Source organism: Lissotriton helveticus, chromosome 1_1, assembly GCF_964261635.1.
Source record: "Lissotriton helveticus chromosome 1_1, aLisHel1.1, whole genome shotgun sequence".
Taxonomy (NCBI): Eukaryota; Metazoa; Chordata; class Amphibia; order Caudata; family Salamandridae; genus Lissotriton; species Lissotriton helveticus.
The window spans coordinates 1,239,552,819-1,239,568,118 of NC_136057.1; the positions used below are offsets into that span (position 1 = coordinate 1,239,552,819).

At 43.8% G+C, this 15,300-nt stretch overlaps 1 protein-coding gene across 4 annotated transcripts in view; it reads right to left on the reverse strand.

Annotated features, from left to right (window-relative positions):
• GRAMD4 (GRAM domain containing 4) overlaps window positions 1-15,300 on the reverse strand; it is a 480,409-nt gene that overhangs the window by 64,541 nt on the left and 400,568 nt on the right. For all 4 annotated transcript variants that reach the window (XM_078679725.1, XM_078679714.1, XM_078679734.1 and 1 more), the window contains one exon: window positions 2,195-2,243. In XM_078679725.1, the coding sequence (XP_078535851.1) occupies window positions 2,195-2,243 (49 nt within the window). The remainder of the gene's footprint in view (window positions 1-2,194; window positions 2,244-15,300) is intronic.

Here is a 15,300-nt window from a genome sequence, read left to right on the forward strand (position 1 = left end):
ACGTGGCAGATGTGAAGAGTTAAAATAAATGCTGCAGCCATGAAAACTTAAAAATAAACCCAGGATGCTTAAATATTTAAATAGTATGGACATTGAAGAGTGGGGGAGTGAGTGTGTATTCCACTTTAAGAAAAGAAAAGGTTAAAATGGCGTTATAGTTCAGGAAAAACGTCAGTTACAACGCAACATGTTAAACAAAACAAAAAAGATTAAAATTCGGCAGTTAACAGTTATAATTAACGGACGTAAACTCCACGCAATACACTATTTATGACCTCAGCTGTTACATAATTTATAGCATCATTAATACCATCACCGATGACATCTAAAATTACACCTTGCATAGTGGGGCGCGAGTTATAGTTACTTCATTTAACTATATCTGCTGGATTTCAGAAGGTTTTTTTAAATTGTTTTTTTACATTTGTTACTTTGGGATTCCATCCTAATGATGGAAAATGAAAACCAATTACAAACTAAAGTGATTTATTAAATTAAATAATGTTTATTGGTATTTGAAAATACAAAGAGAAGAGAAGAATGGCAGGGATCAATCTCAGCTCAATGTGCATGTACAATCCATTATATCGTGTCCTACTTACCCCATCTGCTCTCAAGCATTGCACATAGGAAAAGAATGCTAAAAAACAGAGCGAGCCAGATGTGTTCTCGCTTATAAAACCCCGAGCAGCATCCGTGCTAGGGCAGAGTAGAGCTAGAGCAACATGGCCCCATGCTCTGATGCACACAGTTAGTTTGTGTCATGCCAGTGGGTATGGCATATTTCTATGCTGCAAAGAGAGCAGTTAATGGTGCATGAGAAGCCACCACCAAAGAATTGGTCATGGTGACATCACTCCCTGTGATGACCTCAACGTGAACAGTCATAATATAAAATATTGACTGGTGTCAGGAATCATGTGATGTCACTTCTGTAGATGTAATTGAGATAACATTTTATAATATATACACGATATGGAGCAGGAGCAGATGTGCTCAGGACAATTCAGCATTTAGGAGTCTGGTTTAGTTTAATTTAAAGAAATATTATCTTATTATAGAACATATTGTTGGGTTGCGGATGTGAACCGGGCTGGTGTCAGAATGTTGGGGTCGTAAGGTTTTAGGTTCCTTTAGAGAATGCGGTTAAGGGGGTTCGGTTTTCGGCAGCTGCTGCTGGGGAGGTTGGCAGGAATAAAAGATTGCTCCTACCTGCAGTGTCTTGCTACTTCTTTCACACACATCATGTATATATAGATCAAAAGAAAACCCTTTCAGGCATATAGTGACGCATCCATTATGCAAAAAAAAAAAAAAAAAGAGCAGAGAACTCTGGGATATATATATATATATATATATATATATATATATATATATATAGAGAGAGAGAGAGAGAGAGAGAGAAATAGATGGCACGGATCTTGTGATTTAAAATAAAACACGTGATGATGATGATCATCATCTTTTACTTTTCAACAGCATTAAAGGCAGGGAGGTACCACTGACTTTTATACCCGTTGAATTTTGTAATCCTTCATTTTGTGTCATCGGTGCAATGTACAATACAGAAATGTATCAAAAGCATCTTGTGTCTGCTCAAGTGTATTTTGAGGGGATGTGTGATACTTGTAAATACCCACCCACAGTTATCATTTACCAGAAACCTATGCCATATATCTACTAGTTAATAACCATTGCTTTAATTGCTAGTGCTAGTTCAGCAACAGACAACGGTAAAAACACGCTATTGTCTGTGTGTTAAAGACACTAAATCGGCGATATAAAGGTAGGCAACATAAAATGACAGCATGTTTAAAATGAGGTCCCATTTACACCGTCTTTCTGATTAAAAGGTCATGCGAGTGGTGGAGCACAGCCAGACAAGCACCACTAGCTAAACAATAAGGACAATTTATTGCCCACTGTTTGTAAGCAGGTCCAAAGATAAATAACCACACAAACATAAAAAAGGCCACGAAGGTAAGTGGCACAGGAGAGATTATCGCCGTTTTGTGATATCTGAAATGGCACTTCAAAATAAATTGCACTTTTCATGTTAATTTCAATCCAAATACCAGTAGCAGCAAATTGTATACAAATGTGGTTTACAAACACAAGATGTTCATCTAGCTTTCACTTTGTAGGCTTTTGCAACAAACAGACATAAGGGATAAGAGTAAAATCAAAAACTTACAATAGTTTCAGATACTTGAGGCACAATACTCCACTGTATTCTCCATCCCCTGAAAACAAGTACACAGCTGTAAAGCAAAATACTGCTGAATGTGCAAATTTCACAAGCAATCTATTTACTTGCTTGAATGCCCTGCAGTGACCAAATACCATATTAATATGCTGTTTACCTAGTCTGATTACCATCTATAAGAGGCTGATGATTAAAAACTTTGAGATATATATGGGATCATGGTATCTAGTGACACATACCTATAGCATCAGTAAATTGACTAGATGTTTAAAAATACATTTTTAAACCTGTAAAAAGTTATAAATTACTTATGGATAATCGTCATTATGCCTAGTCTTACTGGCCATTTTCACATTAATGAGGTAGATTTCACTTTCTACAGTATGGAAAAAACATTCCCCCTCGAGCCATTATGGGTACTGTGGAACTTGCTTTCATTCACAGAATGATAGTGATACTAGTCTTTACTGGGCAAGGCCCAAACCATGGACCAGGTGGCAAGGGGAAGCATGAGCACAGAGAGGAGGAAGAACAGGATTAGGACTAATGAAGATTACTGTTAAATACTCTACGAGTTACCTTCTATTCATTCTTCCTCATTCTAGCAACTATAAGTGATGTGTACCAAATCAGAGAGAAGACTTTGCAAGAGTGCAGTTTCAGAAAATGACCAAACTATAGCAATGCAAACCCGAAAAACACTTGCTCCAAACACCCTTTTTTGCTGGAGACACCAAAAGCCAATACTGGTTGCACCATGGCCCTTAACCTGAATTCAATCATGCTGACCATTGACTATGGAGATGCAGAATTGCCAGTCTATTTTTTTTTTAAGAGGGGACTAATTACACTTTGTCAATATTGGACAAGGAAAGAATGCTGAATCCACAATCACTTGTGATTAGAAATAAAGAGAGATGTTGAACCACAAAATGTGGAAACCACCTACAGAACAGTTTATGGAAGAGGCACCACAATTGTTAATGCCCCTAAAGAACACAGTTGAAGCACTATTAACAAAAGAAAGGTGTACCAAAGACACTTCACTCACTCTCAAATGAAAACATGAAACCTTCACACTGTAAGATTCGGAAGGATAAAAGTGCAGTGGAGCCATCATCAAAAGTCAGTGCTCAAAGGGAATTAACTGCTGCACTCCACTATAACGAAACATTGAACCCCCATACTACACTTCTAGGGTTTCATGTTCTTGCAGGTCTATTTTGTATGAACTGCCAACCCACGTTTCAAGGAATAACCCTGTATTAATTTCCTGTTCTCTCACGTTCATAAGCTAACTAGAGTAAACTCTCAGGAGCCTAACCCATAAACTAGGCGAGGAACAGGAGAACTGGATATTACATAAATTTCCAATTAGAACATAGTCAGCTTCCATAGAAGACACAGGTACAACATGGTGAAACAGACTATTACCTCTGACCCACCACCCTTGACCCTACGAGGTACTCAGGAAATCAGATTGAACAAAGAAATGCAGGGGTCAATCGTGCTGGAGTAGCAATGGCAGAACATTCGGTAAAGTTAAAGTCATTGCAGGACCTTCTTTTGAACAAAAGCTGCAGCATAGAGTAATCTCATACAAAGATAGAAACCTGCTGGTAAATTATTCTGTTTAGTAAATAACCATGGACCAATTGCTGCATTATATGACACTCAAACTATGCAACTTTGTTTCTTTTTCAGCTGATGTGCTCATTCTGAATGGAACGTTCAATAGATTCTCCCTTCCAAATGACACAATCTTCTTACAATGTGTTACTCATGGAAAGGAAAGCCACCTGTTTCACTTCCTCTGACTGGATATATCTGCAGGCTTAGTAAACTTTAGTCATTCGGTAGTTGGTAGAAGACTGATTCTGCCTGCGACTCCCTCTCTCGCGCTCAGTCTGTTATGATGCATCTTAAACATCCCAACACTGCCAGAAACTATGCTCCAATAATATCTACCATTGTAACACGTGCAGCAGGACACCACAATCTGCATGCATTCAGTTGGGCTCCTGCTATGTCCAATTCAATAGATAATTTTTGAGGGGTCTGGCTAAAAACCCTTTAATGAACCAGAGACCTAATCTTTTATGCCTCATAGGCGGCACGGAGTTCTAACCAAATGATATCCATTGTGGTCTACTTCTGCCTTCGCACATCCTCCTTGTCCATTAAGAGTGGTAATTTTCTACTTGTGACATTATAGGATTTTCCTTGACTACCATGTAGGCACTTTAGCTCGAGCTTGATTCTTTCAGTTCTCCATCAGTAGAGTGAGAAACAAGCACTTTTGTTGTGTGGGTTACTGGACTCTGGGGTTGGAATTAGAGCATGATTGTTGGGTTAAGATTTATAATTAGGCTTCTGTCCCCTCTACGCTCAGTGGCAGTGTTTCAGGTCTCTTTCAGCAAACTTCTTAGACTTCTAGAACCACTTCAAAACTCCTGGCTCTGGCAATGGAGAGCTCCCTTGACTCGCTTTTGTGTTTTCTTGAGGCTGCAGTGGAGAAATTCGGATTACAGGTGCTCCCATTAAAGAGAAGAGAACCCATAGTGGCTGGAGTAAAAGATCAAATGATGTGGTGTACTGATCTCCTTCCATGGTTCTCTGTTTCCCTATGCCTACTAATGACATAGCAGGAATATTTATAAGATTTGAGAAGAGCTGCATCTTGGTCTGTAACAGGGGCTGTCAATACTTTGACCATCTAGCACCTTCCGCAGGTGCCCTGCAACATTGTGACCCTTTAGACCATTCATGAATGTGATGCTGAACCAAAGCAGCTGTGCCGGAGAGGTAAACCTGATAACCTGAAGGGTACTGCAATGTGCCTAAGCAGGAAGAACTGCACTTCAGTGGAAGGGAGATGGTCTCATATTGGATTGCCAGTGGTCTGGAACAAATGCTCCTGAACCGGTCTGATTATTTCTTTATGGTTCTCCCATCTGATAAGTGCTCTTCTCTAGACAGAGTATAAAACTACCATCTGGATAAACAGAGTATAGCAAAATGAGGAGATAAAAGGAACACAAATGGGAGTATAAGAAAAATGTAAGATAAAGGAAGCCAGGCACAACAATGCTTTGGCGTGCCCCCTCTGTAAGGGTTTTGGGCGTTTTCTTTATTTAAGTGGTAATATTCCCTTTTAGGTGGAATTAATGTGATGGCAGAACTAGTGAGACTAGAATCACAAGTGACATTATCCCACTAGTGACATAAAGCTTTCATGGTACAGTTTAAAACCCAGGAAGACACTATGGAATAGACTTAAGGAAATTCGGGGTAGAGGTCTTGGAGGAGTTTGTGCACTTTTACAGAAGGCAACTTGGTTAAATTATTCCTGGGATAGCGAGGGTTTCATGTGTCGAGGCAAACGTTGATATTTACAGAAGATGGGTGGTGTGATAAGGATTAGAGTGTCCAGGTAAATTTGAGTGATGGAAAATGATGATAGTCGTTAGGGAGAGGATGTTAAAGTATATGCAGGATATTTGCAAGAAAGTTTTTTCAAAAATGTATCACATGCTCTGTTTTTGCATCATAATCAGTAATTTATTGTTAAGCTGATGGTTGTATTGATATATTTTTTTATAGATACCCCTGACGAAGGTTGTATACCGAAATGCATTGGGTTTTTTAAAAATAAAGTCGTGTTGTGCGGAAACGACTCCTGTCTACGAACATTTTTGAATGGAAATGAGTATAATAAATCGATGAGAAATGGAGAAAAAGGAAGATAATCGAGTTTAAGAATGAAAAAAACGGAGAATATAAATATACAATTGGTTTATTGGACTTATTTGGCAGTAGAGATGGCTGTGCAGCTGGAGTGGGATCTGGAAAGGTCCCCCATGTGTTCGTCTGATTTTGCAAGCGCAAGTGGGCGGAGCGCGGATCCAGCGTGCACGCCTATAGAGTTTGGAACAGTAAAGCATGGTTTAAAATGGACTAATTGGAGTGCATCTCAACACTGTTTTGTACATTTTATGAAAAATCCGCCCTACCGTTGGGATGCACCGTGGACTAAATAAAAGGAGAAACTAATGGTTGATTATTGGATAAAGTTTGAACATTCATCATACACAAGCAATGATTTTCAGCACAGGAGTTCTGCTTCCGAGAAACCATCATGAATATTTAATCAGCACCAGACTGATTGTTATATAAATTACTGAATTCGAGTTGGTTTGTATATGACAAACTGGGATGATAGAAACTAGCATGTTTAATACCAGCTCATCAACTGGTTTATTTGTGACAGTCACCAAATGCGGCATAATTTTATTCAGCTTGCAGTGTTGGACAGTGTAAAAACGTTGATATGGATTCATACACATAGCATTCTGGGTAATGTAGTAGCAAAAAACCCGAGGGCCATTGTGCTTTCAATCTAATCCTACACAGAGTTTTCTGTTTACTCTGAGACACGTGACGCACACCGGAGGGGAGTGGGAGGGGTTGATAGATGATTAAGCAGGTTAAAACCAGTAGTAATAGCATCTGCGCACAAAGATGTGTTGGGACATTTCACGATACACTAACGCACTGAAAAGCGGAAACCGAGTGAATAGAGATTTTTAGAATACCATGACACGGTAAGCACGCTGGGAAATAGTGTGAGAGTAAATAGTTTCAAAGAATAACACGGGGTCAAAAGGCAACTTGGTTAAATTTTTTCTGGGATAGCGAGGGTTTCATGTGTCGAGGCAAACGTTGATATTTACAGAAGATGGGTGGTGTGATAAGGATTAGAGTGTCCAGGTAAATTTGAGTGATGGAAAATGATGATAGTCGTTAGGGAGAGGATGTTAAAGTACATGCAGGATATTTGCAAGAAAGTTTTTTCAAAAATGTATCACATGCTCTGTTTTTGCATCATAATCAGTAATTTATTGTTAAGCTGATGGTTGTATTGATATATTTTTTTATAGATACCCCTGACGAAGGTTGTATACCGGAATGCATTGGGTTTTTTAAAAATAAAGTCGTGTTGTGCGGAAACGACTCCTGTCTACGAACATTTTTGAATGGAAATGAGTATAATAAATTGATGAGAAATGGAGAAAAAGGAAGTTAATCGAGTTTAAGAATGAAAAAAACGGAGAATGTAAATATACAATTGGTTTATTGGACTTATTTGGCAGTAGAGATGGCTGTGCAGCTGGAGTGGGATCTGGAAAGGTCCCCCATGTGTTCGTCTCACTTTTACAGACAGCCACATAGTGACGTGACCCCACAATAGAACAGTGTCTTTGTAATAAAATGTAATCTCCTTTCAGGCACAACAATCCTTACTAGACTATGTACAGGCTCAGGGTCATCGCAAGTGCCAACTGTTAGCAGAAGCAGGGTGAAGGAAGCATATCAGTGGGTGCAGCAGTAGCAGTCACCAGTGGTATCCCATACTTCTTGCTTTCTTAGGCATGAGCAGGAGATGGTGAAGAGCAGCCTCTGTGGATATTCTGTACCGGCCATCCATTCACACCAAGCCATTTTTCCCAAAAGGCTACAGATACCGCCTACACTTGCTTAGCCATTTCGGATACAGACCAGCTTTAAACCTCCTCTAGCTTAGAGACAATTCTGAGAACCACTCTGTAAGAAACTGTGTTGTTAGTTGACGGATTGTGAGCCCTGGTGTACGAAACAACCACCATCCTGGTCAGGGTAAGGCACAAGCCAATCCTAAAATAATCTGCGCTCAACCCCACTGGTCGCTTTACGCACAGCAGTCAGGCTTAATTTGGAGGCAATGTGTAAAGTATTGGTGAATCACTTCAAATAGAGTGGAAATACACCACAAAAGAATCCAACAATAGAGGTAGAAAAATCAAGTAGTTATTGAAAAAGAAAACAAGACCACAACACAACAATCCAATTGGTATAACCAGATATATTAAAGATTAAATATTTTAGTGAAAATAACACTAAAAAGCACCACCTGTGGCTATCTGGTCATACCGGGTCAAAGCCACAAGTTCAGGCCAACTGCAACGGAGCGCGGGCTGGCTACAATGACCCACTTAAGCCCGCTGACAAAGAACCTCAAATGCTGTGTTGCAGAGCATTATGTGCATCGGTGAAGCAATGCGACAGTTACAAGCTGTGGTGAGGCTGTGGTGCAAGGTCCTGTTGCCTCATCGTTGAGGATCCGATCGACAGGGCTTGAAAGGCGAAGTCCAGCATTGGGATGCAGCTGACAGCTAGTGATGCGTCAGTTTTGATGGGCTGCGATGCGGAGTCTGTCATCATCAAGGCTGCTGTTGACGAAAGATCAGCAGCAGTTCCAAAAGTAATGCGAGTTGCGGCACCAATGCGAGTGATCGTGAAGGGTCCAATCCACGCATTAGCAGAGATGTGTCGGTTATGCTCCGGATGACCGATCAGCCAAGAAGATGCGTCACTTATGCTCAGAGATGTGCCGCTCAGCAGAGAAGATGCATCAGTTCCACTAGCAAGCACCTTAGGCCCACTTCCAAGGGTCCAGGTGGCACCACTTGGCAGGTTAGACTCACTCTATGGCAGAGTCCAGGTGCAAGGTTGGTGGAAGACTTATGTCCCTGAGGCTTCAAATCAGGAGACCAGCAATCTAGCCCCTGGTGTCACTAGGGGCTCAAGAGATGCACGTCCAGTCCTGTTCAATCAATCAATCATGCCATTTGTATAGCGCACTACTCACCCGGGAGGGTCTCAAGGCGCTTGGGGGGGGAGGGGTATGCTACTGCTCGAACAGCCAGGTCTTGAGTTGTTTCCTGAAGGCGAGATGGTCCTGGGTCAGCCGAAGGTGGATGGGGAGGGAGTTCCAAGTCTTGGCAGCCAGGTAAGAGAAGGATCTTCCTCCGGCGGTGGCTCTTCGGATGCGTGGTACGGCTGCGAGGGCGAGGCTGGTGGACAGTAGCTGGCGGGTGGGCGTGTAGAAGGTCAGGCGGTCGTTGAGGTACTTGGGGCCCAGGTCGTGGAGAGACTTGTGTGCGTGGGTGAGGAGCCGGAACGTGATCCTCTTGTCGACAGGGAGCCAGTGCAAGTTCCTCAGGTGGCTGGAGATGTGGCTGCGTCAGGGGACATCCAGGATGAGTCGGGCGGAGGCGTTCTGGATGCGCTGGAGTCTTTTCTGTAGCTTGGCTGTGGTTCCGGCGTAGAGGGCGTTTCCGTAGTCCAGTCGGTTGGTGACGAGTGCCTGGGTGACAGTCTTCCTGGTCTCGGTCGGGATCCAGCGGAAGATCTTGCGAAGCATACGCAGGGTGTTGAAGCACGATGAGGAGACTGCGTTGACTTGTCTGGTCATCGAGAGGGAGGGCAGCAGGTCAACACAGCAGGACAGCAGTTCCTTCATAGCAGCAGTCCAGCAGAGTGGCAGTCCTTTCAGCAGCATAGCAGTCCTTCCTGGCAGAGTATCCACAGGTCCAGTTGTAATGAAGAGTTGGTGTCTGAGGCCCCCTTTTTATATTCTGGTGCTCTGGTTCTGGAAGGTGGGGAAAAGCTTCTAGACATTGGCCTTGAAGTGCACAGATGCCCTGTCCTGGCACCAAGCTGGCTGACGTGTCAAGTCAGACCCTTTGTGTGAAGGTAGGACAGTCTATTCTAGTGTAAGAGGGGCTTGGCCCAGCACCTCTCTCCCATTCTGCCAGCGGTAGCCCTACCAATCACACCTAAACTTCCATTGTGCCTGGCTGTCTAGGAGGAATCAACAAAGCTCAACTGGAAACTACATCCAGTCATGTGACCAGAGTCAGACTGCAGGCACAAAATGGCTAAGACAAGAAAGTGACAACTTTTTAAAGTGTTATTTTCAGAAGTGCAATTTAAAATCCGAACTCACCAATTATGAACTAGTCATCTCTTTCCATTCGGAAATTACATTTATAAAACATAATAAAATGTAATCCTATGTGAGAGATAGGCCTTGCAGTACTGAACGATGAATTTAAGAGTTTTTCACTTCCAGGAAAAGTAAAAATTATAAGTACATGTCCAAGTTTTCAAATACATTGTATCCTGCCCTCTGGACTGTCGAGAGCCTGCCCTACGGTGACTTACACGTATTAAAAAGGAATGTTTGGGCATAGACAATGGTTTAATATACCAGGCCAAAATGGCAGTAAAAACTGCACACACAGGCTCTGCAATGGCAGGCCTGGGCATGTTTAAAGGACTCATTAGGTGGGTGGCACATTCAGGGTTGCAGGTCGACTAGTAGCATTTAACTAACAGGAACTGGGTACAGGTAGTACCACTTTACCAGGGACTTAAACAGAAAGTAAATATGCCAATTGGGTATAAGCTAATATTACCATGTTTAGAAGAGAGAGCACATGCATTTTTAACAATGGTTAGCAGTGGTAAAGTGCTCAGAGTCCTGAGGCCAGCAAAAACAAATGCAGCCAAAGGTAGGAAGAAGAATACAAAAAGTTTGAGGATGACCCTGCAGAAAGTTCTAGGTCAAACACACTCCTTGTTCAATGTCCTTTAAATGATGTGTAAAAATCATAATGCATACCATGTACATTTATCCATTACAGTGGAGATGTCTCTTTTTGGTTATGAAAAACCTAATGCCATAAAAGCGCCTGCCATACCACTCAGAAGAGGTGGAAGAGATGGACAACTGAACATTCTCTCACATCTTTGATATAGGTAGGGTCATTGCCTTCTCAGAGGATGAGGGCAACCCTTGATGCTAAGTTAGGTGCTTAGGATTTTGCTCCGTTTTTCCCTTGATAAAATCTGGAGGCTTTTCATACGCAGAAATGAATTTAGAGATTGCTAAGGGCTAACACACCCTCTGGAGCAAAAGGGGTGCACTCAAAAAAAGATTATTATTGAAATGGCTATTTTAGCAAATATATCGATTCAACATGGCTCTGTATGGTACGCCCCAAATGTGCCAGTCATTGTTCATAAGCAATTGGCACATTAAAATATCCAGGTTAGTATATATGTTTAACACCCATAAACTTTTAAAAACATTTACACTCACTTGATGATGTCATATGTGAGGTCATTTGAGATATCATTGATGTCACCAGACATGTCATAAGTGATGTCATATGTGAGGTCATATGTGAGGTCATAAGCAGTGCATTTCAGATACACAAGTTATAGTTCTAGCTCAGATAACTATAATTGCTAAATTTCACTGGTTTTCTAAAAAGGAAATCTGAGCCTAACTATAACATTCTTCCAACCTTTGCTTTTTTTCAGTGAATTTTGACAGTTTTTAAAATTAGATTTCCTAACTATAACGTCCATGTGACCTTTGGTTTTTTAAAGTTTTTTTTAAACTAGTAGTCTTGTTTGCAGAGTGGTGGAGTAAGGGGGAGAGGCCTTCAACCAGCCCTCAGGAGTCCCGCTGTGTGGGACTTACTGGAGGTCTTGTTGGCCCCCAAGGACCCTCAGCTGCCAAGGGGACTTCATCCCCCAACAAGTAGTGCGTCAGGAGGTGAGTTTGTAGAGTGGTGAAGAAAGGGGGTGTGGCCTCTGACCACCTCTCTGCAATCCCACTGTGTGGGATTTACTGGTGGTAACAGGAAGGCTTGTTGGTCCCCAAGTATCCTCAGCAGTCAAGGGGACTTAATCCCCCAACCAGTAGTGCACCAGGAGGTGGAGAAATGAGACGGGCCTCGGGTGACCTGCCAGATGGCTTTTTTTCTAGTTTTCTTTTATTCTTTTGTAATTAGGGGAATGAGGCCGCGTAGCTCCCCTTCCCTGGGCCGAATTCAGCCACGAGGAGGTTTTTTTCTAATTTGGGAGGGGCCCCTCTCTCAGGCAGATTTTTTACCCCAGAGACCCAATCAACCAGGGCCTGGCCTACCAGTAATAGCGAAGGGAGGCTGACCTGCACCCCTCCATGGGTCTATTTCGGCCCCATGGGATCACATCCCTTCCTGCATTGCTTTCACAGAGAGGAAGCTGATGAACATGCAGCTAACTCTCTGTGAAAGCAATTCTGCTTCGCTTCCAGCAAGCGAGAGCATTTTTAATGCTCTCACTTGCTGGAAGCAGAGTATTTGCTGTGGCTTGGCGGGAGCGTTAAAGCTTCCTCCAAGGCAAATGAAAAGCTATGTCCCGATGGTGGGCGCCCCTGGACATAGTTGGAGCCGGGGCTAAGGGGTTGGCTGTCGTGAGCGTCATGTATGGCTCCAGGAGGGGGGGGGGGGTTCTTTCTTCTGTGTAGGGACGGTCCCGGGTAGGTGGCGTTCCCGGGGGGGGGGGGGGGGGGGAAGGCCTGGGAGTGGGGTTGTGGGGCCACCCCAATTATTTAAAAAGAAGTTGGCCTGGGAGGTGGTGGTGGTAACTGGCCCCTGGGGGGGGACTCATCAAGGTCCCCCACTACGTATTCATTTCAGCCCCAGGGAGGTGGCGGTCTGGGGCATGGGGGGCCCAAGAGGAGCCCTTCAAGTCATTTTTGGCATCTGGTCCCAGGGAGGTGGTGGTCCCCAGGTGGGTCTGAGATGCCCCCTAATTAACAGTAAATTAGCCACAGGTAGGAGGTGGTCCCTGGGGCACTGATAAGCCCCAGCAGGGGGACCACCCAGTGGCCAATTAATAACTAAGCGTGAGAGCCCACGCTTCATTTTTTTAAGGGGCGGGATCCGCAGATCCAATGAAACTCCCACAGCATTTTTTTTTTAAATGCTTTTTTGGCCCTGCTGGTTCCTATGGGACTCCTCCAAGAGGCCTGAGGGGTCAGGGTATTTCTACCCTGTCCCTTTTTCTGGAAAGTTTTTTCTGGGACCAGTCTCAAGCAGAGTCCCAAGATGGCTGCCAACACTTCCTGGTTTGAAGTGTTGGCAGCCAATCAGATGTCAGCACGACATCAGGAGCGGTCGCGGATCCTCTGCATCCCCGTATATGCAATTGGAAATTCTTTTAAATAACTCTGCAACTACTGAACGGATTTAAACCAATTTACAAAAATGTTACTTACTGATCCAAGACCTACCTTTCTGCCAAAGTTGGTGTAATTCCCCTCAGCAGTTCCGGCTGTAGCCATCTCTAAACTTCATGTGGAAATTAACATTGGGAAAACGTGTTCTAGGACCCCCCCTTTTTTTTCTCGGCCCTGACTTGACGGATCACCCTGAAACTTTCAAGACAGCAGATAAATGGAGTGGCAAACTAGTTTTGAAACTTTTGCGAGGATTCATCAAACTACGCCAAAGTTATTGGCAAATGAACAAACGCTCTTCGTATGGAAACTACATCCTAACTATCTACCTACTGGTGATCACCAGTAGAAAAAATATATACGCCCTTGCAGACTCTCTCAGCAGGTCGGCTACGGACAATCACGAGTGGGAACTCCATCAACCAACTCTGGAGTACGTGTTTCCTTTGTAGTGCCAGCCGGAGCTGGATCTGTTTGCGACTCATCTCAACCGCAAATGCCTACACTTCGCAAGTCGGCATCCCCACAAAGGATCGAGCGGGAATGCGTTTTCGATCAACTGGTTGAACAAATTCGTTTACGCTTTTCCGCCGATCCCCCCCGATACCACGCCTACTCCACAAGATGAGACTGCAACCATGTCACATCCTCTTGATTGCGCCCAGGTGGCCGCATTGTCTGTGGTTCACGGATCTCCTTCTGTTCTCCCAGTGCGAACCGACTTCTTCGTCCCCTGCCTCATCTTCTCACCATGAGCCAGGGCCAGATTTGCCATCCGGATCCAGCGTCTCTCCAGCTTCACGCTTGGAACCTGAACACAATGAGTTTGCGCATCTGAATATTGATCCCGAATGCAGAGAGGTTCTTGCGGGCTCCTTTAACAGTCAAAACCTACAAACTGAAATGGAAACGGTTTTGTGTTTGGTGCCACACGGAGCAGGTCGATCCTCTGCTCGCCACGCCTGAGCAAATCCTGCCTTTTTTCCTTCTCTTGGCAAAGTCGGGACTCTCACATTCCACTCAAAGTCTTCCTGGCAGCGATTTCCTGCTTCCGCCACGATGGCTCCACCTCCTTGTACTCCTCTCGAATCATTCGTCAATTCTTTACGGGCCTATTCCGGATGGTCCCACCTATCCGGCGTCCACCACCTGCCTGGCATTTGCATCTGATTTTGTCACAGCTCCTTAAACCTCCTTTTGAGCCTATTCATTCTTCAGAATTAAAGTTCCTAACTTGGAAAGTTTCACTCCTCTTCGCACTTACATCCTCTAGGCGGGTGAGCGATATCCAAGCTTTCACCGTTCAGCCCCCTTTCCTTCAATTCTCATGGGATGCTGTCACACTTCGTACAAATCCTAAATTTATTCCAAAGTTTCCTTCTGACTTCCACTTTAACAAACCTGTCATTCTCACAACCTTTTTCCCAGACCCTCAGTCTCCCTCTGAGCGCTCTCTTCATTCTCTGGACTTGAAACGCTGCCTCAAATTCTACCTCCAACGCACTGCTGCCTTTCGTAAATCAGATCAGCTTTTTGTGGCCTATGGACCGATGCGCAAGGGACATCTGGTCACTAAACAAACCATTACTCGATGGATTTCTTCTGCCATCTCCTTCTGCCATCAACGGGCTGGCAAGCCTCTGTCTGCTCCGTTGCGAGAACAATCAACGAGGGCAGTTGCTTCCTCTACCGCCCTGTTTGCTGGAGTGCCTCTACATCAGATCTGCAGGGCGGCAACGTGGTCCAGCAGACACACGTTAACGAGGCACTACTGTCTGGAGACAGCTGACGCTGCAGACACTGCTCTGGGTCAAGCGGTGCTACGTGATCTCTTCAGATGACGGTGAGCCTCTGTTGCTTCCGTCCTCCTGTCATAAAAGGTTCTGCTATATGTTTTTTATATGCAATTTTAAATGTCAATGTATTTGATTGCATCTGTTCTTATTGCCTTTTATGACTTTCATGTGTTGGCTTACTGCTTTCTATTCTTATTCAAGCATGTGAATCTATGAAAGACACCCTAATACTGGAGAAGAACAAAAGTTACTTACCTGTAAACTGTGGTTCTCCAGTATTGGTATCTTTCATCGATTCACATGCGACCCACCCTTCCTCCCCTCAGAGGCTCTCTTCTCCTCATGCACTTTTGGTCACTTTGGTGCTACGAAAATCTGAGGGCTTGAGCTTCTGAGGAGAA